We start from the raw sequence: 26845 nt of genomic DNA, 5'->3' as shown, positions 1-26845 counted from the left end.
ATGAGAGTTCCCCCCCACGCAACGGCACATCTTCGTAAGTGGACAGCATCGAGAGTTTACCTTTACTTCATGTTATGTAGTACTTCTTGGGGGGCTTGGCAATACTGAACATACCCTTGTTCGAGACGGCCACGTTCTACACGTCTACGCTCCAAATGGGCCCGGCGTTGAGCAAGATAGATCTACGATTGAGATTCTTACCTACGTTATTGGTCTTCTGGTAAGTTTATGTTCAAAGACATGCGTATTATACTGATGACTTGATATGACAGGAAACTCTTCTCCACACTATTGATTTCACGCAAACGGCGACAGCGTTCTTGGTCCGTCGAAAGGATGGGCATATCCTTATACCAAAGAAATTACGGCCCAAAACCTTTAAAATTACTTATCCGACCTGGGAGCGCCTCATCGATGAGCGTGAAATTGAAATTACTGATTGGATATCTGCAGAGAATCGGAAAGGGAGATGGAATAATATGGACATCGGTCAATCAGTCCTTACTTTTCGGCTATTCTTACTGATTTATCCATGAAGAAATCTGGTATGGTTACGAAGATCGCTATCTGACATTTGTCCAGAGGGCCATGATCTCCCTTGATGCTTTGCGACGACGCAACTTGGATTTGCATTTCAAGGTCCTAGGACATCTTATTTGTGACAATGAAGTTGTTGGGATCGTCATGGAAGTTAACGGTGGCCGATATGTTGAGCTTTGTGACCGAGCCTTGGTATGCATGTGCTTGGCAGCATTGGAAAACATATTGATAAGTCCAATCAGGCATACAACGCGTTTCAGGAGCTACAAAAGCACAATTTGCTCTTGTACTTCCCTGAGTTCAGCATCGCCAACTTGAAAGTTGCTGATGGCAAAATACGCTTCCCGACCAGAAATCTTCAGAATCTGAAAGACGTCTCTCGCGAACGTGATCCTGTGCGGCTGGCGCTCGCTCGACAAAGTCACTGGGATGCCCTAGACTCAGTGATGCGGACATTTGACAAAGCTGTTTGTTTCCGTGGACTCAACCCCCACGGGAAGAAAGAGATCGATCAACAAAATCTCGGTGCTCGTCTATTGGCGTATATTCCTTTCCCAGAGCGACCACTCCTCCTTGATATCCATTTTAGCACCGATTATAACTCCAATATCATTTGGAACCGGCATCGTCGAGCCAACACTCGAAAGACGCGATTTCCTACCCTTAGTAAATGTGACGAGCATTGGGACACAGAACATGGCAGAGATGAAGGTGTGTCCAGCGTATCTGTCAGTGCAGTGGCACTTTCCCGCACTTCCCGACGCCGGCAAGAACGCCAGTATGAGCCTTATCATCGCCTGAATATACCTTATTCCCCAGTGTGGTCAGATGTCGGTGATTCGGCGGGAACAGAAGCATCTGAGGGAGATTTGCATGCTCATTTTACGACTTTATGATTTTCATTCATTGCGATTCAAATTGTGATCTTACTATTCTTGATTGACCTGGATCTTTATTCTATTCTGTTCCCCCTTGTAGCTTAAATTTTGTATCAACTACCATGCCCCTGTGCTTTTGTTTCCTGCGTTGAAGCTTCACACTACGAGGACGGGTTACTCTATTCCGCTGGGCTTGGAGCTCTATTTCCACTTCAAGAATGTTTTCAGGTATGTGACACCAGGTATCTTGGGAGTCGACCGCTTGTCGCCTATTATTCATTTTTTCCTCGGTCACCGGCAAGCATCTCTGTACATTATTCTCAACGTATGATCTCTTTCCGTTCGCTAAAATGATCAAAGCTGACTTGCGGCAACCGCGTGCAGAAACAGCAGTTCAACGAGTCGATGACACTAACGACGATGCTGTGTATGCGGGCGCAAAAAAAAGCGCGAGAGTGGGTGGCCTGCGAATGCATATTTTGCCCAAATTTGGATCACAGTAGGTTCCTGTTCTCAAGTTTAATGGATGATTTCCCATGTCCCGGTGATCGGACCTTAGATTAGATCTATCGCTAAGGACGTATCTACTCCTTCGCCATGAACAGCACAAATTATTATTAGTAAATGCCACTGTACAGCATGCTTTTATTGATTTATGTTGGTCATAGCCTTTCCTGCGGAAGCGAATATGTTTATTATGTTTATTCCTTGCCAACTTTTACAAATGGGACTCGGCTACTGTAAATTAATTGACGATGGGCAGTGTCTTCCAACAAGAAAAAAGGGAAAGTGAACTTGTATTCTCACGAACCCCTTTTTTCCAGTCAGCCACATATTTCTGACTCAACTGTTACTTCATTTTGACTCAACCACTGAATGGAGCCAAAACATGTCCCAACTCCCATCCTTAACATTTCATCACACAAAGGAGACAACAAGCAAATGAAAGCTTTTTCCAGATACTCTCAGAACAAATGCTTGCTGGCTTGCATCTGTTTCTCCTCATCTCAGTGTTCACTAACATCTAATGTAGCACCAATATAGAATCAGTCAGAACTAACATCATAAGACCATCAACCCAACTTTTGTGGCTACTAGCAGCGATTTGGGTTGATAATGCAGAGTGCTTTGCAACCTCCTGGGAATCTGGAGTCTCTGACTTTGTTGATCAACACATTACATGCCTGGTTTTGCCAATTTAATCTCTGGATTCTTCATGGGTTTTACTTGTCTTACTATTCTTCATGTGGATTGTTTCTTCCTGACTGGTGCTCTTTCTGGTTATCTTTTTGATTGATGCTTCTCTGAGGGTGGTCTGCATCCAGCATTGATGGGATGTTCAATACTGAACTTCTCAGATTAAGGACCTATCCCAATTCCCAATCTTGGTGCTACATGCTGTAAATTCCAGAGGCTCATGGTCAACCTGTATAATGCATGCATTTTTACATTGCATTCTAAACCAACCCCTCTCTCAAATTGAACAGTCTGGTGGCCAGTTGCTATGACTTTATATCAAGTCTGGGCATCAATTAGGAATTGCTGATTATGCTCATGCTTGTACCTAATACACATGTGGGAGCCTGAATTTCTGTGAATCCCCAGCACCAGGGTCTGTAGTAGTGTTAGCTGCTTATGAGTCATCAGAGATATCAGTGGATTATAAGGCTCACCCAATTAGGCATTCTGAAAAGCCTGTCATTGAAACCCTGTTTTGGAGTGGTGGGAGACCTTTCAGTGCTGGTGAGCCCAAGTTCAGACAGAGCTGAAAACCTGACAGGGTCATCCTCCAAGTCTGGTTCATGCCCTTGTGTCATGCTGTAGCTAGATTTCCACTCTAACCATTTCATTATATCATTCAACATTGACAAGCTCTGGCTAAATCTTGGTCCCTCACCTTGAGCAATTCTGACTATTTACTATATATCACTGAGTACACAATTATCTCTCTCACAAATGTGATCCTGTGTGGCTGGCACTTGCCCAACAATGACATTGGGATGCTCTAGACTCAATGATGTGGTCACTTGATGAAGCCATTTGTTTTCTTGGTCTGAACCCTCAGGCATAGATGGATGCTGCTTGAGAACACATAGATCCCTGCCTACTGGCATACATTTCTTTTCCAGAGTGACCACTCCTCTTTGATATCCATTTTTGCACTGATTATCATTCCAGTTTCATTTTGAATCAGCACTGTTGAGTAATCACTCAAAAGACACAATGGCCTCTTAGTACATGTGATAAGCATTGGGATACTGAACATGACAGTGATGAGAGTGTGGTCTGTGTGTCTGTTAGTGCAGTGGTGTTTTTCCATACTCACTCTCTGACACTGGCAAGAACACCAATATGAGCCTGTCATCACTTGAATACAATTTGATCCCCCATTGTGGTCTGATGGCAATGATGTGGTGGGGACAGAGGCATTTGAAGGAGGTTTGCATACTCATTTTATGACTATGATCTTCATTGTTTCATCCCGATTCAAATTTACTTATCTTTTCATGTTTTCTTACTTTTTTTGACATGACTGGATCTGTATCATATTGTTCACCTTATAGTCTATACTGTGTATCAATGATCATCCCAGTGTGCTTTATTTCCTGTGTTGATGGCCATGCAATGAAAGAATGTGTTACTCTACTCTGCAGGGCTGGAATCCTATTTCTGCTTCAAGAATTTTTTTCAGGTATGTGACACCAGATTTTTTGGGAGTTGACTGCCTGCTGCCTAGTAATTTTTCTTTCTTTGATCCCCAGTGAAGATATCCAAATATTCATATTTTCCCTAGGTCACTGAAATCATCATGATCAAAACTTGTGGCAACTCAGGTTGTGTACAGGAACAGCAGTTGAACAGCATCTTCAGTCAGAGTCATTAACAATGATGCTGTGAGCACAGGCATGAAAGAAAGCTCGAGAATGGGTGGCCAGACACCTGCAAGTGCATATTTTTCCCAAACTTGGATGACAGTGGGTACTGGTTCTCATGTTCAATTGACAGTCTCCCATGCCCTGGTGATTGGACCTTGATTAGATCCATCGTATCTACTTCTTCATCATGAACAGCATAGATTATTAGTAAGACTCTCACTTGACATTTACATAGTGCCAATCTTGACTCATCTGGAACTAGTGTCATAGGACCATCAGCCTAACTTCTGTCACTGCTAGCAGCGATTTTGGTTGATAAGAGAGAGTCCTTTGAGAGCTCCTGGGAACCTGGATTTCATTGGCCAACACATTACATGCCTGAGTTTGCCATCTTCCTGAAACGTCTGGGTTCTGTAATATTTTCTCTGGGTTTTACTTGTCTCATTGTCTTTTGTGTGGGTTGTCTCTTCTGGCCTCGTGTGCTTTGTGGTTATCTTTTTGAATGACACTTCTACCATTGTGACGTGTGTCCGACATCGATGGGATGTTCAATTTAATACAGGACTTCTCAGGTTTGAAGGACCTGTCCCAACCCTTCCGGCTGTAGCGCTACAGACTGTAGACCTCAAGAGAGTATGGTCACCCTATATAATCAGCCATCATATTTCAACACTACATTCCAGATCAACTCTGCCGCTTAAATTGAGCAGTCTGGTAGGTTGCATAGTGAGTATCGGGCCCCGCCGGCTGCATCAATTTGAACTGAACACGCGCAGTACGCGCGCGCTTGTGCCTGATACACGAATAGGAGCCTGAATTTCTGCAAGCCCCCAGCGCCCGAGGTCAGTTGTGGTGTTGGCTCGTCGGAGATCCCAAGGCTTTTCAAATGTGCCATTTCAAGCAGCGGGGAGGCCAGCGTTTTTTCGGTGATCCTGGCCAGGTCGTCTTCCGCGAACACACTGTCTTGAAATTTGTATCGCACTATGGGAATCAGCTACTTCTCAGGGTCTCCGAGTGGCGTCGTCCTAAGTAGATTCAGATACCTCTCATGCCCACCCGAGCGGTGGTGTCTGCAACGTCGGTAAGAACGGAATGATAGTCTTTGCTACCTTAAGTCCTCCTTTGACTGAGACCACACAGCTGCAACGAAACTTACTCTGTAATATCAAGCACCGCGCATCCAGCACAGTCAACGTCTGGTTCTTCGGTTGTCAGGCAAAGGAGCATTGTTCTCCTCCTCGGCTTTCCTTGCTACATTGTATTGCTTCTATTATGTGTACATCGTAGACAAATGACGACCCCCACCTGTTTGCGAGCGTTCCCTGCTGAAATCCGGGTGAGCGCTGGAGAATTACTGCTCATTCTAACATATTCTACTGCATCAATGATGCCCGTGATCTCTTGGTGCACTCTCCTTCCTGGTCTAAGCAGTTCCGTATGCAAGTTAGATACAAGATACATTGGCATATTAATAATCTTTGCATGCGGAATATCAGGGTTCTATCTTGGCGAGGTGTCAAGTACGTGTGAATGTAGTCGATATTTGGGGAACTTTCCAAAAGGCAACAAGAGTCCGTTTTATGAAGAAAAAGAAAGGCAACACCTTATAAAGTCTTATTTAATTCTGCGCTTGCCCTTCGGAAGGGACCTGTACGGCACTTGAGATGCGTGTCCATTCTTGGAAGCGTAATAACATTATTTCTTCCAATCGGTTGGAATAGTCCTCAGATGTTCTCGCATAGCTATTTCAACGATTTAGTATCCACATAAAGCTGATTAGAGGTCACGACGTATGGTTTCCAATGGAGAGACAGAGGTAATGAACAAAAAAAACAGACCGAGGAGACGATTGTCGCTTCTACCGCTGTGGATTGCAGAAGTGGCGGGGAATGGTGAGAGGAGAAGTTATTTGTATATGATACGGCGAACCTTTTAGTCCAGCGACTGATTTTTTGTGGATTCTGGGGTGGGCTCGAGACCCTAGCCATATCGATTCTAAATACAATCCAAGATTGTCATGTTATAGAACGATCAGAAAGAGAGGCGTGAAAGCTACTCGCACAACTGGTCACCATTTCCAAAGGGAAGACGTTGGTTTTGGCCAATCATTCGGTGGAGTGGAGTGTAGACATCTGTCTAGCTCGTCACAGATCTGTCACAAGTAAAAGATGTACTACTTACTAGCATATGCTAGGGGACAATCAGAGTCAACACCGTCCCAGCCATTGAAGGTGTCTCTCTGGAGCCATAGAAGGGTTTCCCAGAGATTCAGATGTCCATCTCGTTCCTATGATAGGAAAGATATCAGAGACATATAACTCAAAGTGGTAGAAGTCTATGCACTAGAGTTCATAATGTGAATCCAACTATTGGTGATTAGGGCTGCGCACTGTACCGTATACGGTATACGGCCATAAAGTCATGGTCCCAGACGGTCACGGCACTATCCGTATACCGTACCGTATGGTCAGTCTGACAGTCTTGTCGGTGTCGGTACGGGTATTTTACAGCCGTCTACCACCGTACTCTATGGTTGTTAACCGTTATACGGACCGAAGCCGAACGTACCCTAACATTGACCGTTTGTACGGTGCGGTGTATAGTTGTTCCGTCACCGTCGAGTGCTCTTTCAGACGGCCATACAACGTCGTAATGCGGCTTGACTTTTGATCTTAATTTAGATCTTTTTTCCAGCAAAATTATCATGCAAATTGCCCGTCATGCAGCCATCAGCCAATCATGGAATTGACGCATCACTTTCGTCGCATTCTCTCCTCCACAGTTTGACTTTTCGAGGCTGTCTCATCAATTTCTTGTTTGCGTTCAGAGCAGTGAGTGTGATTTTCCCTTAATTCTTGGATGCTTCTGGCCTATCTCAAGTTTCAATGTGGCCCACTTGGTCGTATAGGTGCAGTCTACGGTTCTTTTGTGATCTTGGACACATCTGACTTGGCTTTCCCTCTGAATTCTGTTACCCTTTGGTATAGATTATCTTCTGTCTCTCAAGTCATCAAACCATACTACGAATTCTCTCTGGTAAGTCTATATAAGTAAATTCATTTTGTATTCAGGTGCCCGGTCGTCAAAGACCGTCAAAGTTCCATCGAGAACAGTACTCTCGTGATTCGTGGTTAGGACGGCGATGGGCCGATCAAGGGCCAACTCCGTCATTCCCGAGTCCATTGACGACGGCCCGCCAGTGGTTAAAACAGAAGATTCCCAATTTCTGCGTCCTCGGGGCCTTGGCCTCAGTGATACGTTCAGCGATCCACTCAGTGCGCTATGAGTGGCAAAGCTCGAAGGTATTGTGGATCCGCTTCAGTACGCGCGCGCGAATTTTCCATCGGGGAGGGCATATAATCGTTTAAAAGAAATCGTGGCAGCGTAACTAGAGCACGATGCTGCGTCGCGACTCCCCCGTGGTCCACTTCGCTCCCCAAACATTTTAGGAGATCGGATACTAGGGTTGCATGGAACAGTCAGATGTATCACAATGAAGACATACACGTGAGCTTACCAACGGTTGTGCACACAGTACCTCCCTGTGACTTGATTCGATCCACGGCTGCAGAGTTAGTGAATTGCAGAAGAGGGGAAGGGAGGCGAGCCAGAGAGTTGGTGCTATGTCCGTACCTCGCTCCTAAAATTCCATGGTAATGTCAGGGATGAGCTTCACATGTAATTCGTACATTGAAGGTACATACGCACATTGCGGAATTAGCACGGCTGATCAACGTAAATCATCTTTAGGCCATCGGGAGGCTTTCCCAACCGCAGGCAGGTAGGTAGCTAGAATCATGTCAATACTAAAGGACCCTAGATTATACCCTACAAAGCCAGATCACGATTCAGTCAAAATTGTACTTCAAGATGAGGACCCATCGACGAGAAATTTTCGTCGAACCCAGTTACCAATACATAAAATCGCAAGATGATGACTCGGGATCTGGAATCATAGGGTGCAATCTGTTCTAATATCCCAGGTCTCTGTCGACAGTCCAACAATCCGAGCCTCTCGCCTGCCTTCGCAGTTTTTAAGGTCCTATTCTAGCTGGATTCTCGGAATAGTCCGCATGCGAATTCGTTTATATGACGAATACCAATTTCATTCAAGCCGTCGGCATTTCCTTCGGCCCTCTCATTACCGGAGCAGATGAATATATACACGTCTGGCGTGTTATAAGAAACAAATGCAGATTCCTCTAATCTGATGGTGTTTTTATTGGTCTGCGGGGCTGTTAAAAACCTGGATGGTCGAACCAAGGAGGTTGTGCGCGCACTAAAGGACTCGCACCATCGCACGCTTGATGTCGATGGGACCGTTGACCACAAAGACAAAACGTCAAGGCCTCATAGGACCCAGGGAACCAGGAAGGCACTGGTCCTTTGATTCAGACATATCATTACAGCCCACGAACCGCAAAGGAAAGACATGGGACAAGCAAACTTGCTCTTGCGCCCACACCCTCAGAAACTAAAGGAGGGCCTGAAGTGGTCCCTCCGGCCTAATACCTGCAGCGCGTCATCGCGTCATCGTCCGATGTTTGAGCGGTGGCCAGTTAAAGGCGTATACCTGGACATGGAGACGGATAAAGAACTGTGTCCGTGTCCAGCCGATCCTTGAATGACAGGTCATGAAAGCGGCGTCGCCAGACTTGACGAACGTGTTTAGGCTTGAATTGGTTGCTTGAAGCGACCTTTCGAGTGTTACTGGGAGAAGGGTGATATGCGGACGCTGGGGGCTGTGGCATCGGAGGCTGGCGTATTGCATGAGTGACGCAGATGACACAAATATTGGTCAGTCCGAAGATATTGATGAGTTCATGTACGGCGTCATATCACGATCATGGATATTGGTGTCATTCAATCTCGATTCAGCAGCGGAAGGTCTCAACGCCATTTGGATCTGATCACGTCCGTTTCTTTGACGTCTGGGCGGATATACAGCGTTGTTGAGTTGGTATATACGCCCATTTTAGTACTGAGACCGAGGTATTTGGACCTCGCATTGACGCATTGATAGAGATACCTAGATCATCAACTTAAAATAACGCTGCGTAAAACTAGACTCGCAAGAGGCTCACGACTTTCAACACAATAACAGACTCCCTACGATCACATATTACGGAGCTGTTGCTTTACATTTCATATGGATGCCTATTAATGCCTCACATTAGATCAAGCAAGTCGTTTAGGCGAAGGCAAGCTCACATTTTTGACCACAAGGTCAACGAGCGCAACGTGGGACTCATATGGTGGATCAGAGACAGAGGAACCTGCCCTGCCGCCTTTTGCACCTTGAATACATTCACCACATCCACTTCGTGGACTGGATCATGCTCGATCCGGGCATGTACACAGCCTGTCCACAAGATTAGCAGCCAATCGACAGAGGAAATGAAGACACACACCCGTCGTGCTCCCTGCATAGCTCCCAAAAATTCCCTCCGACCGTAAAAATATCTCTTTCTTCGCCTTCTCCCCTGTTATCCATAGCTTCGTACACTTCGCATCAAAAGGTACAGCGAACATGTCATCCCACCTCATTAGCACCGTTGCCCTCTTCCTCCTGCGTGCCCACGCCAGGGGAAACATCCACCTGCACCTTTGTACCAGCTCAGAGCTCACTAAACCATCCTCGATGAGCTTTTGCAACAGAGTCTCATACTTGGGAGCAGAGGCAATATACCACAGTGGAAGCGACCATGGCAAGCCATTAGGCAGCAGAAGGTCCATGTCCGTACCGGTGTCGCCCGCGTTCGCAAGACTAAACCGCACTTCACCCGGCAACGAATCGTGCTGCTGGTGGTAGTAGAAGAATCCCTCTGTCCTTGGAGGAAATACGAGATACTTTGAAGACTCGTGCAGTACATCCGTGGCGTAGTCGACCCGGAACGAAGATTTTTTCTTCTTCACGATAGTCTGAATGCGAGGCTTTTTGAAGAAGGAGAGATCATGGATGTCGGTATCCTTGATACGTGCAACGTCCAATGTCGAGATGATGCGATAGTTGTCACGAGTCCGGATGTGTTTTGGCTGGAAACGTTGGTTATATGTGTCAAAAGAGAAAACGAGACCGTACCCCAAAACCAATGCGCGAAGAGAGGTGCCGGCGAGGAATAAAATCGATAGCACTGTAAGGTCGGCAATATACGAAGGCACTGGCGCCCAGGGAGAGACTGTCGATGAGGAATCTGGAGGTAGGACTCATGAGAAGAGCCGCCTGCGCGACGTGGTACTGGCAGGGACGAGCTCGGACATAATTTGAACTCCGTCATATGGTACGATCACGTGCTAGTAACCGGCGCGACCGAACCTGTTCTATAGATGCGTGAACATTATACACTGATACTTTACCAAGGGAGAAAAGTGTCTTGTGCAGGCTACATTGTTAACCCTTCCTCCTAGACAGACAATGCCAGTGGAAACATTGATAAGGCCATATTGAACATGTCAATCAGGTGGTCAATTTTTATTCAAATGTTGAGGTTTGTGGTGAACTCACATTGATTCATAGATGGGGAGTGGATCTGGGCTGCCTCAATGATAATTCATTAATAAGTATGTAGGTCCCACATGAATTCATGTTTATCAGTAGAGGGATGACTCAGAGGCTCTGGACAACATTGGCCAAGTGCTTCAATTGGCTGTGCTGCCAAAGGTGTAAGGGATCCAGCATGTAGCTTACTCAACAGAAGCATGTAGGAGGACAGTGTCATGGCCATGAAGGTATGCCTCAGTTGTAATTCCTGAATAGCAATAAATGCTCTGGAATGAGTGCAAAAGACAACAATTCACAGCAGAGGTCAGTGCATTTTAGCTGGTAAAAAACAAAACCTTTTAAGGTTTTGGTTCAGCAAAGCCTTTCTCAGAAATGGTATGAAAAGCTTTTTCCTCTATGAAACAATAGAATTGATGTACTTTTTCTTTTCACAGCACTTAAAACAAAAATATAAAAACTGATGCTAAAATTAAAACCTTTTAAGGTCCCATTTTAAGCTATCAGAAATGCACCAGCATCTGCAGTGATTCATATTATGGATGAAATACAAACAAAGCATGCAGGAAGAGTTCAGAACAAGTGGAAGACACTAATACATACATACTACACAGATACCTTAGTCTGAGGCCTAATATTGGGATGCCACCACCACAGACATTGCAAAAGGCCCTATAATGATTCCATCCTTGTCTGATCTTCATGCAGAGTTTGAGTCTCAAGTGGTGAGACTTGCTGTGTCATGGTTAACTCAGGCTGAGAACCAAGTCCATGATCTCCCATGCAGCTTCCATCAACAAAAGCCCCAAAGTCTGAGCATGATCATCCATGTGATATTGCAGTCAGAAGTCTATAGAAATAGTATCCAGACCCTTCTAAGTGTCAGGCAATGACCAAACAATCACAAATACTCAGCACTGCAACCATCAGAGTCTGACACTAACTGATGATAAAGCAGAAAGATAATGATGAGAAGATATAAGATGATGATAAGAGGGATGAAATAGAGAGATTGGTGGACTATGACCACCAGTGTTGGTACTGTCTAAGAAAGTGATATGCATTTGTAGCATCTAGTAGAATACACTGTTAGATATAACATAGACTCCACACAGCATAGTGATAAGCAGAAATGCAGTGAGAGTGCTCAACAGATGGTATTCAGTATATATTGTCCATCCTGACATAAAGGGGTATTGAGCTTAGCCAGTGGAATACAACAGAGCTGCTAATCCAACATACTGGAGTGATAGTCACACTGAGAGGCAAAGAGTTTAATCAGTATATTATGTTGAGATTTGGTTTTCACAACTTTAATGTCACATTCTATTTATATATATTTACTGCTTACTTTATACTTTGACATTTTCATACCTATTGACTTGACTGAGAACCTCCATTGTTTCTACTCTGTATAATAGAATATACCTTTCTTTTGAGTTCAATATGCCTCCCAAATCATCAGCACCTAAATTTCAACATTAACCTTAGCTCAAGACTAGGATATATTGCTGTATACTATTGTTTTAAATACTGTCCAAAAAAGCTCTTCACTCTACAGATGACTATTGTCCTGTTGTTATGTCTCATTTGTTATGATTTTTCCTCTTTTTATTCTTTATTCAAGGGATTAATCCCTATTTTGCTTAGTCAGAGTGCTTAGACCAGTGCTTAGGATCATGAGACCAGGGCTTAGTCAGCACAACATGCCCAGTCAGTCATTGTCCTTTGATGTGACAGTAACTGCTCAATGACAGACAATACCCTTTTGTAGGTAGCTTAATGACACTGGACAAAATGCTCTATAATGTCAGGATGCACAATTAGATAGTTATATCTATAGAATGGATGATGACTAGTATATAAGTAGCATAGCTCTCACTGTATTATCCCCAGCTTCAAGCTAAAGTTTATTTCTTCACTATCTTATCTCAAGCCAATCTAAAGGCCTTGAGATACAGAGCCACATAACACAATCAGTGAAGTCTGATATCATTGTCTGAAGTGCAAGACAGTGTCAGTTTATCATGTGTTTAGATCACATATTATTTGAGTTTAACAATTAGCTTGAAGCTTTTAGCTTTTCTTTCTCAAGCCTAATTGTGCTGAGAAACCAAATGCCCCCCATGCTTAATCTCTCTGACTCAAACTTTACCTATGAGTTCTTTGAACTCCTTGCTTTTATCATCAGAACACTGATAGGTTTATTGGTAATCATATAGCTGTGCTATAGACACTAATCAATTACTGCCTGGATGATCCATCATTATTAAGAATTTCAGCATATTTGATATATTCTATGAAATATCACCCCTGACCTCCCCCTCCATGACATTCCTCCCTCTGCCAGACAGTCCTTTCAGCCCACAGAAAGAATCATATCTGAAACTGTCTCTGGAGACATGCCTGAAGAGCATCTTAGAAAAGAAGAAGAGTAGTACTGATACCTGCCCAAACCCATGATAGCAGTCATCTGAAATGCTGGAAACTCTTGGGCTACAGAATTTTGAAGACCAAGGCCCAACACATCTATCCCATATGTCAAGCATCTGGACATCACTAGTCATGTTCTTATGATGAGGGCTACCCTCTTAACTACACTCTCTGAGCTTAGCATTGGATGATATGCCAGAGACTCCCTTGATGCCCCTGAGGTGGCTTAAGGGAATGGAAGTCCCCCTAGTAACAGCAATCATGGATTCTTATATGCAATGCCCATAGGAAGCAGAGAGAGTATCCTCACTGAAATATACATTGGAAACTAAAGCACTGACAGTGAGGGAAACAGAATGGGAGTTATCAGAACTGATGACTCATTTTATGCCTACAACTATGAGGCAGAAGAAAGATACTAGTGAGCAGCTGCCAGAGAAGCTGATTGACTAGAGCAGCATGAGAGACACCACACAACTCACCAAGCTAGAAGTGTACCAGATCCATTAAGCCCAGTATAACCAACTGACACTGTCAACCCAGTCCTCCCTCCAGAGAATGAAGTTCAACACAATGACTCTCTTGCTGAGTATGTCAGAGAGCAGACACAGGTTGAGTATGAAGCAGCTTGAGAGGATACTCTCTTTGGACAGTACCTCTGGGCTTGAGACTGCACAGATTGGAGAAGAGGCTCAGAGAGCCCTGGAATCTTTATCACTGATTGTACTCTCTATTCTCCTTCTCTCTTCCAAGAACCCAGCATGCCCATCATCTCTAAGTCAGACCCATAGACAGAACCCTCTGAGAGTGTCATTCACACAGATAATGTCCACCAATAAGCATCACTCGACCTTGATAATGACTGTCTGCTATCATATGAGACCAATTCAATTGCCAACACTGATGATATTCCAGGCTGAGACAGAGACTTACCTAGTCATGGTGGGGACCTCAGAGGAGATGAAGAGAGCATTGACCCCACTGGAGACTTTAAGTGGGTCTTGAATGAACATCTTATGTCCCTCTTTCTCTGATCCTGATTCTACTGAAACTTCTGCTGATATCACAGAGCAGTGATGGCAGAAGCAGCAAGGACCAAGGCCATCAAGAAGCAGCAAAGGAGAGAGCCTTCTTCTTGCCCTGGATCTGAGGATGCAGGACTCAGCCATCAGCAGCCAGATAGTGACTCAACCCAACATCCTGGAGGTCTATGACCTGCTCAATGATAGTTCCCTAACTGAAGAGGACAAGGAGGCCATGGACAGTGAGGTTGATGAGGGAGATCACCTCTCTGAATGGGAGAGTATATTCATGCAACATCTGATGAAGAAGGAATTAGCAAGAAGAGCACAGACAGAGCACCAGAGAGAATTCTTATGACTGTATCAGAAAGGAGCAGCCATGCTATAGAAGGATGACACCTGGTTGGTGTCACCTATAGGACTAAGATATACCACCACTGACAGGATTAAGCATATAGATATTATTCAACATATAGCTACAGAGCAGGCCATTTTTATTTATAATGAAAAATATTTAGGATATCAACTAGTGCTATTACCAGCATATAAGTCAAGGTTCAATATTGAACCTATGCTATAGATGCTGAGTGTAGCATCAAGCTGAGCCATCTACATAGCACCCTCACTCTGATCTGAATCCTCTCAGTATATGTTCACCATATCTGCTGTCTGCAGCATGGCATCTTGGCTCATGCAAAGCTGACTCTAGCCCTGAGATTTATACTAGAACTCATGGGCCCAACCAATGCATCAACCCTTTGCTGGACAACCACCACTAGATGAAGCTGAAGGAAGTGAGAGTAAGAAGGCCCTAGAAGCACCTTCTCTTAAGGTCAATGATCCTAAGGCAATTGAACTTGGATTTACCATTCAGAATAGACATATAGTGCACAGGAAGGCACTGCCACTAGGGAGTCTCATCGCTGACAATGGCTCTTTCCATTTCTTCTCAGGGTCTCTGATATCTTGGAATATCCCACTGTTCAGTGGAATCCCAAATCCAATGATGGCACTTGCAGCTGATGCCACTATTCTCAATTGTAAGTCAGTCTTCATATGTGAGCTCTGCTCTTTCAGAAGAGTGTCTGAGGATATCAACTGATTTCTTACTGACTGTGACCAATATTTTCAGGTCTTTGCCTTATACTTCATGCTCAACATGTATAAGGTGACATTTGCTATAACTCATATAGAGGACAAGGTGAAAATGTGATGGGTATTAATAGTCCTCATGTTCTGGTTGACCATGCAATAACACCACCAAATGCTCTCATGGCTAGTACTGAAATAGATGATCATCACCAAATTCACAGATCCAGCTGTGCAAGAAGTGCACAAACAAAAGATGAAAGAGTATAAGATGGCTGACAAATAAGCCACCAAATACTTTGACAAGCTGAAATGGCTTGGCAAACTTGCCAGAGTCAGAGATGACATTGATGACACTGGCCACATAGTCAAATATATGAAGATGGGAGCTCCACTCTTCTATCTGAAGATCATCTTGGACCTCAGGCAAAACATTCTAAAGAGATATGATGCATAAAAGGAATGCATCATCACTATGTACTGAAAACAACAGTGACAGAAGGCTGAACAGATCACATTGTCCATGAGAGGATAAAAGCATCAGAGACAGGAGATGAAAACCATCTCTTCAAGTTTGACTATGTCTGCCAAGCCTGGCAGCTTCACTCTAACTTCCTCATATGATAAGAAGAAAACCAGTACAGGCACAACATTTACTGGAACAGATAAGCTGATAGATATGGATCAGCTCAAGAAGGAGGGTAAGTGCTTCAACTGTGGTCAGAAGGGCCACATGGTATGGAACTGCCCTCAGAAGAAAAACAAGTGAACTTGGAAGGACCTTAGAGCCTTGACTGCTGAGTTATAGAAGGAAAAAGAAGGTCTCAGATCAGAAACAAAGATTGAGGAGATAAAAGACAGGGCTAAGCAGTAAGTGATTCTGCTGACTCAGCTAGAATATTGAGTGGTGTGTCACCCACAGATGTTGGACAGACTGACTCTATATCTATAGTACTACCTATGTCTAAATTATGCATGCATTTGAATATACCTGACACTACCACTCAATTATTGGAATTGCCTAAAAAACACACTCAATTGCCTATGGGCTGAACAGGGGCAGAGGGCCCCACTGGCTGGCTCAAGCCATTCAACACTGAGTGGATCTGGCAAGCCATCAAGAATGCTAAGAATGAAGCTGTGGCAAAAGCTATACTCAGAAACTGAGTCCATAAGACCTGAACCAAAGAAGTAGTGGACAATATGATTAAAGAGATAAAGAAGGCTGAATGCTGTTGGGCCTTAGAATGGCTCAATAAACTTCAGAGACTGCAGAAGTTCATCTGACAGTTTAAAACCCTAGGTCAAGATCTTCTGGCCAAGGCCCAAATCAAGATGCTTATGTCTCATAGCACTTATGCAGTCACTACACTAGTCAACAGTGAGTGTACTGGGAGTTCTATTAACTGTGCTTTCATCATCAAGCACAACCTTCCAACTCAGGCTACAGCAGCTCCAATTCCAGTCTACAATATGGATGAAACAAAAAACCAGGCTAGTTCAATTACTGAATTCATCAAGCTTAGACTCATGATCAGTGATCATTCTAAAAGGATCAACTTGGCTATAACAGACCTAAGGACCAAGGAGATATTTCTTAGTCATGACTGGTTAATATGCCATAATCCACTTACCAACTGAAAGACTGGATGCATCATATTTGCAAGATGCCAATGCTGGAAAATACTGTTTGAACTCCCTGATGAAGATTCCAATAACCAATGAGATGAGGAGATGGAAGATGATGAGACAATTCTTGCTATAGATCTGAAGAAGGCCCTATACATCAGAGCCATACATTATACCAATAACTTGGCAATAAAGGCCAATACAGAGAAGGAGGAGAAAACATTTGAAGAGATAGTACCTGAATGGGCCTGAGATTATCAGAACCTATTTGAGAAAGAGAGTTTTGACAAGCTACCAGCTGCAAAACTATGGGATCATGTGATTGAATTGATCTCCAATGCTAATGCCAACTTGAACTGCAAGACATACCTACTTGGTAACAACAAATAGCAGGAACTCAACAAGTTCCTGGATAAAAACCTATCTAGTGGGAGGATCAGGCCATCAAAGTCTCTGATAACATCACCCTTCTTCTTCATTAAGAAGAAGGATGGTAAACTCTGATTAGTACAGAATTATCAGAAGCTCAATGAAATGACAATCAAGAATCAATACCCACTTCCTGTAATCTCTGAACTCATAGACAAACTTCACAGCACCTGATACTATACCAAATTGAACATTTGCTAGAGCTACAACAATGTATACATCAAAGAAGGCAATAAATGAAAGGCTGCCTTCCATACCAATCAAGGACTGTTTGAACTCACAGTCATGTTCTTTGGGCTTATCAACTCACCAGTGACCTTCTAGTGAATGATGAATGACATCTTTAAAGACTTCATCACTACTGAAAAAGTCACCATCTACTTGGATGATATTTTCATCATGTCCAAAACCAAAGAGGAACACCAACAGCTAGTATGCCAAGTACTAGCCCTTATGAGAAAACACTGACTGTTTCTCAAAGCAGAGAAGTGTGAATTTGAGATACTAGAGACTGAGTACCTTGGAGTCATCATCAGCAAAAAGAGTATTCAGATGGACTCTGTCAAGGTTACAGGAGTCATAGAGTGGCCAAAATCCACTAAGAAAAAAGAATTACAGTTCTTTTTGGGCTTCACCAACCTCTACCAATGCTTTATTTGAAACTATAGCAAAATAGTCTGCTCTATGATGCAACTAACCAGCAATGTGCCATGGACTTGAGGCATAACCTAACAGGCAGCATTTGACAATCTCAAATGCTGACTTGCCAAGGATGTAATTCTTGCCATCCTGACCCAGGACAGCAAGTTCTGCATAGAAGCTGACTCCAGTGAGAGTGCTATTGGTGCTGTTCTCTCTCAAGAATAGGATGGTCAATGGTGCCCAGTTGCATTCCTCTCAAAAGTGCTGACTATTATAGAATGCAACTACAAGATATATGACAAAGAGTTACTGGCCATAATGCTTGCTCTGGAGGAGTGGCAGCACTATTTGATTAGCACAACTGAAATTTTTAAGATCTAGACAGATCATCAAAATTTACAGTACTTCTGTCAACTGCAGAAGCTAAACTGATGACAAGCCAGATAGATAACTAAGCTCAGCTAATATCAATATATGCTGCACCATAAAGCTGATGCAGCAAACAAAAAGGCCAATCTACTCAGTCACCAGACTGATCACAATCAGGGGGGAGGAGACAATAAAGGAGTTACATTATTGAAACCTGAATATTTTCAGACAATGATAATGCTGATAGAGAAGGAAATTCATGAGCACATCAAGAGCATGACCTATAACACCCACCAATAGGACCAATGTGTGGCCTCATCCCTCAATCATGAATGAGGAATGACAAAGGAGGAGGGAATGATCTATTATGATGGACAGATCTATATTCCTAGGAACCAAGGACTTTATGGCAAGATCATTGCCATGTGCTATGACCATGCAACTGCCAGCCATCCAGATATTGCCAAGACTAAGAAACTAGTCTTGCAAGAGTATTGGTGGCCCAAAATAGGCCAAGATATCAAACAATACATTAAAGTATATGAGACTTGCTAATGTGGCAAGTCCTCAACACAACCACAGGCTGCTCTGCTCCACCTGAATGAGGTCTCTTCATTCCCATGGACTCACATTTCAGTGGATATGATCACTGGATCACTGGACTGCAATGGCTATAATGCCATCATCATCATAGTCAATTAATTTTTAAAGGTGATCATTCTGATCACCTGTTCAACAGAATTAACCTCAGAAGAATGGGCAAAAATCCTACATGATGAGGTATATGCCAAATATAGCATGCCTCAAGTTATCATCTCTGACAGAGGTCCACAATTCATCTTCAAGTTCTTGGATGACTTGTACTGACTCCTCAACATCAAGTGCAATGCATCAACTGCCTATCATTCCCAAATAGACAGTCAAACAGAATAAGCAAACTAAGAGGTGGAGAAGTATCTCTGCCTCTTTATTAATTATCACCAAGATGACTGGATAGAATGGCTGGCTCTTGCCATCTTCCAATACAACAACTGTATTCACTCAGCCATGGGTAAGACCCCATTCTTCATCAACTATAGATGACACCTTAACATCACCCAAACCAAATGTGCATACACTATCATGCCTGCCTCCATAGATTTCACTACAACAATAGCAAAGATACACTCTGAAACTAAGATGGCCCTCAAAAAGGCTGCAACTGCAATGAAGAAGCAGTATGACAAGTACCATCATGCTGCACATGAATATTCAGCCAATGACAAGATATGGCTAGATACAACTAACCTCCATCTGCCATGCCCAAAGTGTAAGCTTGCCAATAAATGAATGGGTCCTTTTATGATACTAGTGAAGGTCAGCAACTTGGCATACAAATTACAACTCTCAGTCACCTGGAAGATTCACAATGTCTTTAATGAGACATTATTAACACTGTACATCATACTGGCATTCTCAAATCAAGAATGCCCACCTCCACCACTGCCTGACTTGATTGATAATAAAAAACATTATGAAATTGATCAAGTACTAAACCACAAATTATAAAAGATCAAGGCCAAGAGTAGAGGAATAACAGTGACTATAAACTATCTAGTCAGCTAGAAAGGCTATGGACCAGAGTCAAATCAATGGGTCAATGAATGACACATAAATGCAGAGGATGCTATATGCAAATATGACCAGAGGCATTGACCAAATTAATAGTCAATGTTTTTATGAATCTTATGAGAAGAAGGACAGGTTATCTGCTCTTGGGATGCTAAGACTTATCTCTAAATGAGCCATCAGGATGATAGTCTTAAAGAGGAGGTAATATTATGATTTTTTCTCTTTTTATCCTTTATTTGAGGGATTAACCCCTATTTTGCTTAGTCAGAGTGCTTAGACCAGTGCTTAGGATCATGGGACCAGGGCTTAGTCAGCACAACATGCCCAGTTGGTCACTGTCCTTCAATGTGATGATAACCACTTGATGATAGACAATACTCTTTTGTAGGTAGCTTAATGACACTGGACAAAATGCTCTATAATACCAGGATGCACAATTAGGTAGTTATATCTATAGAATGGATAATGACTAGTATATAAGTAGCATAGCTCTCACTGTATTATCCCCAGCTTCAAGCTAAAGTTTATTTCTTCACTATCTTATCTCAAGCCAATCTAAAGGCCTTGAGATACAGAGCCACATAACACAATCAGTGAACTCTGACATTATTGTCTGAAGTGCAAAACAGTGTCAGTTTATCATATGTTTAGATTACATGTCATTTGGGCTTAACATTATTGTCTAATAACAATAATCCCTCTGTTGTGCAACTGCACTATTGTCTGCTCACAATACTGTTATTATAGTGAGCTTGGCATGAGTTGCAGTTAGTTTGACTGTTATCATACTATTGTATAGTCATACTGTATAGTTAGCATGCTAATGACAGATGTGTGTCACAAGATGATAAATAAGATGCAGCATGATATTGTCATGTGCATGCATCATCTGTGGTTCCATATGGCTCTAGTGAAGTCTCTTCATGGCTGAGGCTGGATGCATTGGAAGTTTATCAGGATTTCATGAGCATCAGCTTATTAAGCATTGGCAAGTCATGATTAGAAGCTGAAATCATGACATTACCCTTTCTTTAAGGCAATCATTCTTGATTGCTTAGAAGAGCCCTAGGAATAAGATGTCAGCTTCATCCCACCTATTGATCTCTATAGAGATATCATATGTCCTGTCTAAGGAGTGTTTTTGAGCTACAAAGGTCTCCACCCTGATTTCATTGGTATTCTTCCACATATACAGCTTTTTGGCCTTAAATAGGTGTTACTTGAGTTTAAAAGAAAGCTTCTGAGTTCTGATATAGTCTGTTTTATCAAATATTGGTCACTCCAATCTGATATTGTTGATTACTGTAGGCAGATTCTGTGTTATATAGTACTTTGTGATAAGTGTTTTCATATGCAGAAGATCCTTTTTGGCATACAATTGTTTTTTTCATTGCCATATCTCTTGAAGTGGATCAGGAACCACTATTTCCTGTAACAAATTTGTTATTGAGAATCACATTGATCTCACATTCATTTTCATCATCTATGACTACTGGCTTTAGCAGTGGCAGTGCTTCTTAATTAGAGAACTCTGCCAGTCAGAACAGCTTGAGTAGATTCTTGTTGAAGATAGAATGAGTTTTCCATATCTTTAGAATAGATAATTTGTATTTCTTCATGATCTTGAAGAGGTCCTCAAACTTATTATCCAGTTTTTTCATCTTTCTGTTTGTCTTCAGATTCTTTATGTCCAGCATGACCATGTCATCCAGCCAGTAGTCTCTTGCCAGTGTCTTTCCTTTGTCACACTGTTTCTTCATCAACTCTGCTACTTTGTTTAGTGTGCATTCAGCTTTATAATAGATCTTCTTCATCTTAGCTGCAAAGTCTTTCATCTGAGATACTTGACTCTCTCTTTATGAGGGGTTCATTCTAGTATTTGAATGTGTTCTGGTGTTTATAAAGAATGGGCTAAAGTCCATTGATGAGTTTTCACAGTTATTATAGACAAACCCTGCTAGAGAAAGCCACTCTGCCCAATCATCTATCTATTGGTCTGAGGATGATATGCTGTGAAAATCTATTCATGATGCTAACAATATATGCTTGGTTTCAATCTTTGGCAAAATTCCTGACTGCACATTGAAAGTGACTGTGTCACTGGACTGCCTCTGCAATAGCTCTTACCCAAAAAAAAAAATTCTTTATCACTTACATGCATGCCCTCAAAGTGCAGTAAGATCTTATGTTGCATGTAGTAATACATCTGACTGGTGCTCTCATGAATAACCACATTCTTTCCTGTATTTTTAGGTATTTAGATATCATACAATATGAGGATGGTGATTCAGATGACTCTCTGGTTATAGAAGAGATATCCAGAAAGAAAACCATGCATTGCAGAGAGAATATCTCACTTATAGATTCATATGCTCATGATTGGAAATCATGCAGTCTCATACCATTTGTCTGCATGTGTAAAGTCTTCCTTCAAGGGCTGCCATAGAAATGTTTTCTATGAGATATATAAGTATTCAAGCAATAGCCTATTTCTCTCTCTCACCCTTGCTTACCAGAGATGTAAGAAGGTCAGCTATATTTGGTGATATCTCCCAAGAAGATGTTTGTCAAGCTTATAGCAAATAATATTCCATACATAAGAAGCCTTAGGTTGGTTATGATCTCAGCATCATCTTTATGATTCATTTGCTTCTGATCATCATATATAATATAGTAGAATCCTGAATATTGATGAAAGAATATAAGTAATATTCTATAAATGAGGGTGAGTAATATAGTAAGAGATACAGTAATGGTATATATATCTCAGTCAGGCATAGTATAAGCAGAATGACTAAGATATATAGGTATATATGGCTAGACTATATAGGCAGTTGAGTAGTGGCAGGAGTTGTATATGTATAAAGTAGGAATGAGTGATGATTAAAAAGAGAGGGTAAAAGTATACACATGGATATCCTTCATGTTAGATCTAACTGACATGTGACCAGCACTGTATCACATTTATACAGTCACACTAGAGTCTACTTAATGTGTCCTGATAGATGAAGTGCTTTCAAGGCTGAAGAAAAGTTGGACTCAAGAGAGGGTAGTATGAGATAAACTTATAGCTCAAAGCTGGACTACTACAGTAAGAGCTATCCTACTTATATACTGCCTGAGTCACAATAAATATAACTACTGCCTATTGTACTGTTCTGCATTATACTACTTATTCTGTCTGATCATTGAAAAGTAGACAATAGGGTATTGTTTATAGATAAGATGATCAAAGACAATAATGCTGCTGTCTGTTGTGATTATATAATCTCCCCCATGTCTTCAGATAAGCACTCAAGATAAGATAGATGTCTTGATAAGATAAGAAATAAAAAATGATAAAATAAAGAAAAAATTGTAGTATCACTCTTTCATTAGAACCATCATCCTGATGGATCAATTGATGGAGATTTTATAGTCATATATAGTATTGTCCATGTTCATGTCATGCTTATGGATCCACTGGTTGGATTCCAGTCTATAACTCTTCCACTTGACCAAGTAGTAAATAATAATGTGACTGCCTCTGCCATGTGCTCAAACCTTTTGCAGTTTATAGTTAAGAATCTGCTCTATCTCATAATGTTCTTCATTGTTGATTAGATCAGATGCCAGGAAAGGAGGGGCCTTTTGATTAGGGAAGACAGATGTAATGTAAGGGCTGAGAAGGGTTTTATTGAAGACTGAGTGAACTCATCAGGAGTCAGAAAGTTTTAGGCAGTAAGCAGAGGCACTGATTTTTGCCAGGATCAGAAACAGTCTAGTGCATTTGTCAGCCAGTTTATATTTTGGACAGGAAAGGTGAAGATTGGTGGCATTGAGCTAAACTTTGTTGTTGATGGAATATTTATGTGCCAGGCAATGATATTTATCATATTGTATTTTTATAACAGCAGCTGCCTTTTTGAGGGTGGTATGCATTTCAGTGTGAATGGAAATCATTAGGTTTGCAAAGTTAGTTGATACAGAGATTATAGTATTGTGTCAATTGGTAATCATGACATGAAGATGATGTCTATAATTGACAAAGAAGGAGGTCTTACTAGTTGTAGAATGAATGCAGTTGTTGTGTTAGAATGCCACTAAAGTAAGCTATTTGGTCCAATCATCTTGTCTATGATTGATGAACATCCAGAGATACTTCTCAATCTCTTGATTGATACATTCTGTTTGGCCATTGGTTTGTGAGTGATAGACAGTTGAAGCATTGCTTCAGATACTGAGAAGGTGATAGAGATTGTCCAGAAATTTTGATATGAATTGTGAGCCTTAGTCTGAGATGACAACTTGAGGCATTCTATATTTCACATAGACCTTGTCACATAATATCTTTGCCCACCCTTCTGATGTTAATTCCATTGAGTACATGATTGGAATAATCACCTTAAAAAAATCAGTTTACAATAATGAGGATAGTATCATAGCTATTGCAATCTGGGAGTCTGATGATCATATCAACTGAGATGTGGGTTTAGGATTTTCTGGGGACCTCATTTGAATGAAGTGGAGCAGCATATGCCTGTGTGTTTGACTTGATCTGCTGACAAGTCTTACACTCCTTAACATATTTTTTGATGTCTTGCCTCAGTTTCAGCTACCAATACTCCCTCAACACTGACTCCTTTGTTTTTGAGATTCCTGGATGTCCTGCAGTGATGTGATCATGAGATATAGTAATGATTTCCCCTCAAAGTGTGCAATCTCAGAGAACATAGATCTGATCCTCTGATTTGGTCATGCTCCACTCATGATTGATGAAGAGGACAATCCACTGGTTCCACAATTTCATCTATTATATTACACTCTTGACTTGTTCATGCATTTTCTCCTCTATTAGCATCATCATGGTTCTGAAATATTCTGGCCTTAGAAGTGTCACCCCACTATTGTCTTCTTCTTCTTAATCATGATCAGATCAATAGCTTAATAAGTCTGCCTTCTTGTTTGCTATTTCTGCCTTGTGGTTTAAGATATACTGATACTGCAAAAGCTCAGTGATCTATTGAGCTTGTCATTGGTTGAGCTTCTATAGTGATCAAAAGTATTATAGGTTTTGATGATCAGTTCAGACTTTGAAGGTATAAATGGCACTGATCAGGTAGTGCCTCTACTCAGCAAGTATGAGCATGATGGCAAGAAGTTTCTTGTTGTAAATCTCATAATTGCATTTAGTAGTAGTGAGTGCCTTTGAGAGAAAGGCAACAGGTTGCTATTTCTTATTCTGTTCCTGCAAGAGTACTGCTTCATCTCTTCACTTGAGTCAGCCTTGACCCTGAATCATCCCTTCTCTATCAGTATTGCCAGTACTACATTTTTGGCCAGCTGTCTTTTCAGATCTTCAAATACTGACTGCTGTGCTATTTCTCAGAACCAAGAGGCATTCTCTATGAGTTGTGTCATAGGGCAAACCACCTTGCTGTAATCTTAGATAAATCAGTGGTAGAAATTTGTAAATCTGAGGAATAACTGCAACTATTTCTTCTTAGTTGATGTCAGTCACTTTATTCAGATGTTTTCTTCACTTATAATGACTCTGAGGTACTCAGTCTCCAGTATCTCAAATTCACACTTTTCAGCTTTGAGAAAGAGCTTGTGCTTTCTCATCAACTTGTGTACTTGTTGTATGAGTCACTAGTGCTCATCCTGATCCTTTGACATGATCAGGATGTCATTCAGATAGATAGTAACCTTTCCTGTCACTATAAGGTCTCTGAAAATGTTATTCATCATCTATTGAAAGATGGCAGGAGAGTTTATTAGTTCAAAGAATATGACTATGGACTCAAAAAGTCCTTGGTTGGTTCAGAATGCTGCCTTCCACTCATCCTCTTTCTTGATCTGGATGTTATTATATCTCTATCATATATTCAATTTAGTGTAATACTTTGTCTCTCAGAGTTTATCTATCAGTTCTGAGATCAAAAGAAGCAGGTAACAGTTTTTAATTATTTTGTTTAACTTTTGGTAGTCCTGAACTGGTTGGAGTTTTCCATTCTTCTTTTTGACAAAGAAGAAAGAAAAAGCCATGGAAGACTTCAATGGTCAGATCCTTCCACTGGAAAGATTCTCATCTAAGAACTTGTCAAGTTCTTGTTGTTCCAGTTGCTCCAGAGAGTATGTTTTGTGGTTTAGATTAACATTGGCATTTGGAATGAGTTCAATTGCATAATCTCAAAGTTTTAGTCCTGGAGACTTATTGAAGTTCTCCTTATCAAAGAGATCCCAGTAATTCTGTGCCTATTCTGGCACTATTTCTTCAAAAATCTTAGCCTCCTTTTCAGCATTTGCTTTAGTGGCCAGATTATTGGCATGATATGTTGCCTGAATGTGGATTGCTTGGTCTAGATCAATAGTAAAAATAGTGTCTTCATCTTTCATTTCTGTTATGATTTTTCCTTTATTTTTCCTTTATTCCTTCAAGTAATCCCTATTTATGCTTAGTCAGGGCATCTAGGCCAGCACTTAAGACTATGGGACAGATTTAGTCATCACAATAAGGCCAAGTCCATTATTGTTTTCTGATGCAATAATGTCTGTCAATAGTAAACAACAACACTTTTGTAGATAGTACTGATGCTCAAGGACAAAGAGCACAAAGACTCAGACAGACACAATTAATAGTAGTATATTTATCTCTATGAATGAATAGTATATAAGTAGGATAGTTCTTACTGTATAACCTCAGCTTCAAGCTAAAGTTTATTTATCTATCATTCTATCTTGAGCCAACTTACAACAGCCTTGAGATACAAAGCTATATGAACCCACATAAGTGAACTTAGGCATGACTGTATAAATATGATACAGCACTCATTTATCACATGTTCA

The 26845-nt window shown here is 41.6% G+C and overlaps 3 protein-coding genes across 3 annotated transcripts; 1 reads left to right on the top strand and 2 right to left on the bottom strand.

Moving 5' to 3' along the window:
• Positions 1-1436, top strand: BT62DRAFT_922067 (uncharacterized protein; the record flags this gene model as incomplete). Its single annotated transcript, XM_043184379.1, has 5 exons — positions 1-34; positions 81-220; positions 273-489; positions 539-732; positions 783-1436. The coding sequence occupies 5 exons, from the start codon at positions 1-3 to the stop codon at positions 1434-1436; spliced, it is 1239 nt and encodes a 412-aa protein (XP_043036788.1).
• A 5900-nt stretch (positions 1437-7336) lies between these two features.
• On the bottom strand, positions 7337-8004 carry BT62DRAFT_1009495 (uncharacterized protein; the record flags this gene model as incomplete). Its single annotated transcript, XM_043177556.1, has 4 exons — positions 7337-7565; positions 7620-7754; positions 7816-7934; positions 7984-8004. 4 exons carry the CDS (start codon positions 8002-8004, stop codon positions 7337-7339), a joined length of 504 nt encoding a protein of 167 aa, XP_043036787.1.
• A 1302-nt stretch (positions 8005-9306) lies between these two features.
• On the bottom strand, positions 9307-10546 carry BT62DRAFT_339099 (uncharacterized protein). Its single transcript, XM_043180556.1, has 4 exons — positions 10377-10546; positions 9704-10330; positions 9506-9656; positions 9307-9451 (listed from the first exon to the last, which is right to left on the bottom strand). The coding sequence occupies exons 1-3, from the start codon at positions 10503-10505 to the stop codon at positions 9603-9605; spliced, it is 810 nt and encodes a 269-aa protein (XP_043036786.1). The 5' UTR covers positions 10506-10546; the 3' UTR covers positions 9307-9451; positions 9506-9602.
• Positions 10547-26845: the final 16299 nt, after the last annotated feature.

This window comes from Guyanagaster necrorhizus (assembly GCF_019112545.1).
Source record: "Guyanagaster necrorhizus MCA 3950 unplaced genomic scaffold BT62scaffold_24, whole genome shotgun sequence".
NCBI classification, from domain to species: domain Eukaryota; kingdom Fungi; phylum Basidiomycota; class Agaricomycetes; order Agaricales; family Physalacriaceae; genus Guyanagaster; species Guyanagaster necrorhizus.
Note: the sequence above shows the minus strand (reverse complement) of the source record. Positions and strands in the feature narration are given on the sequence as shown.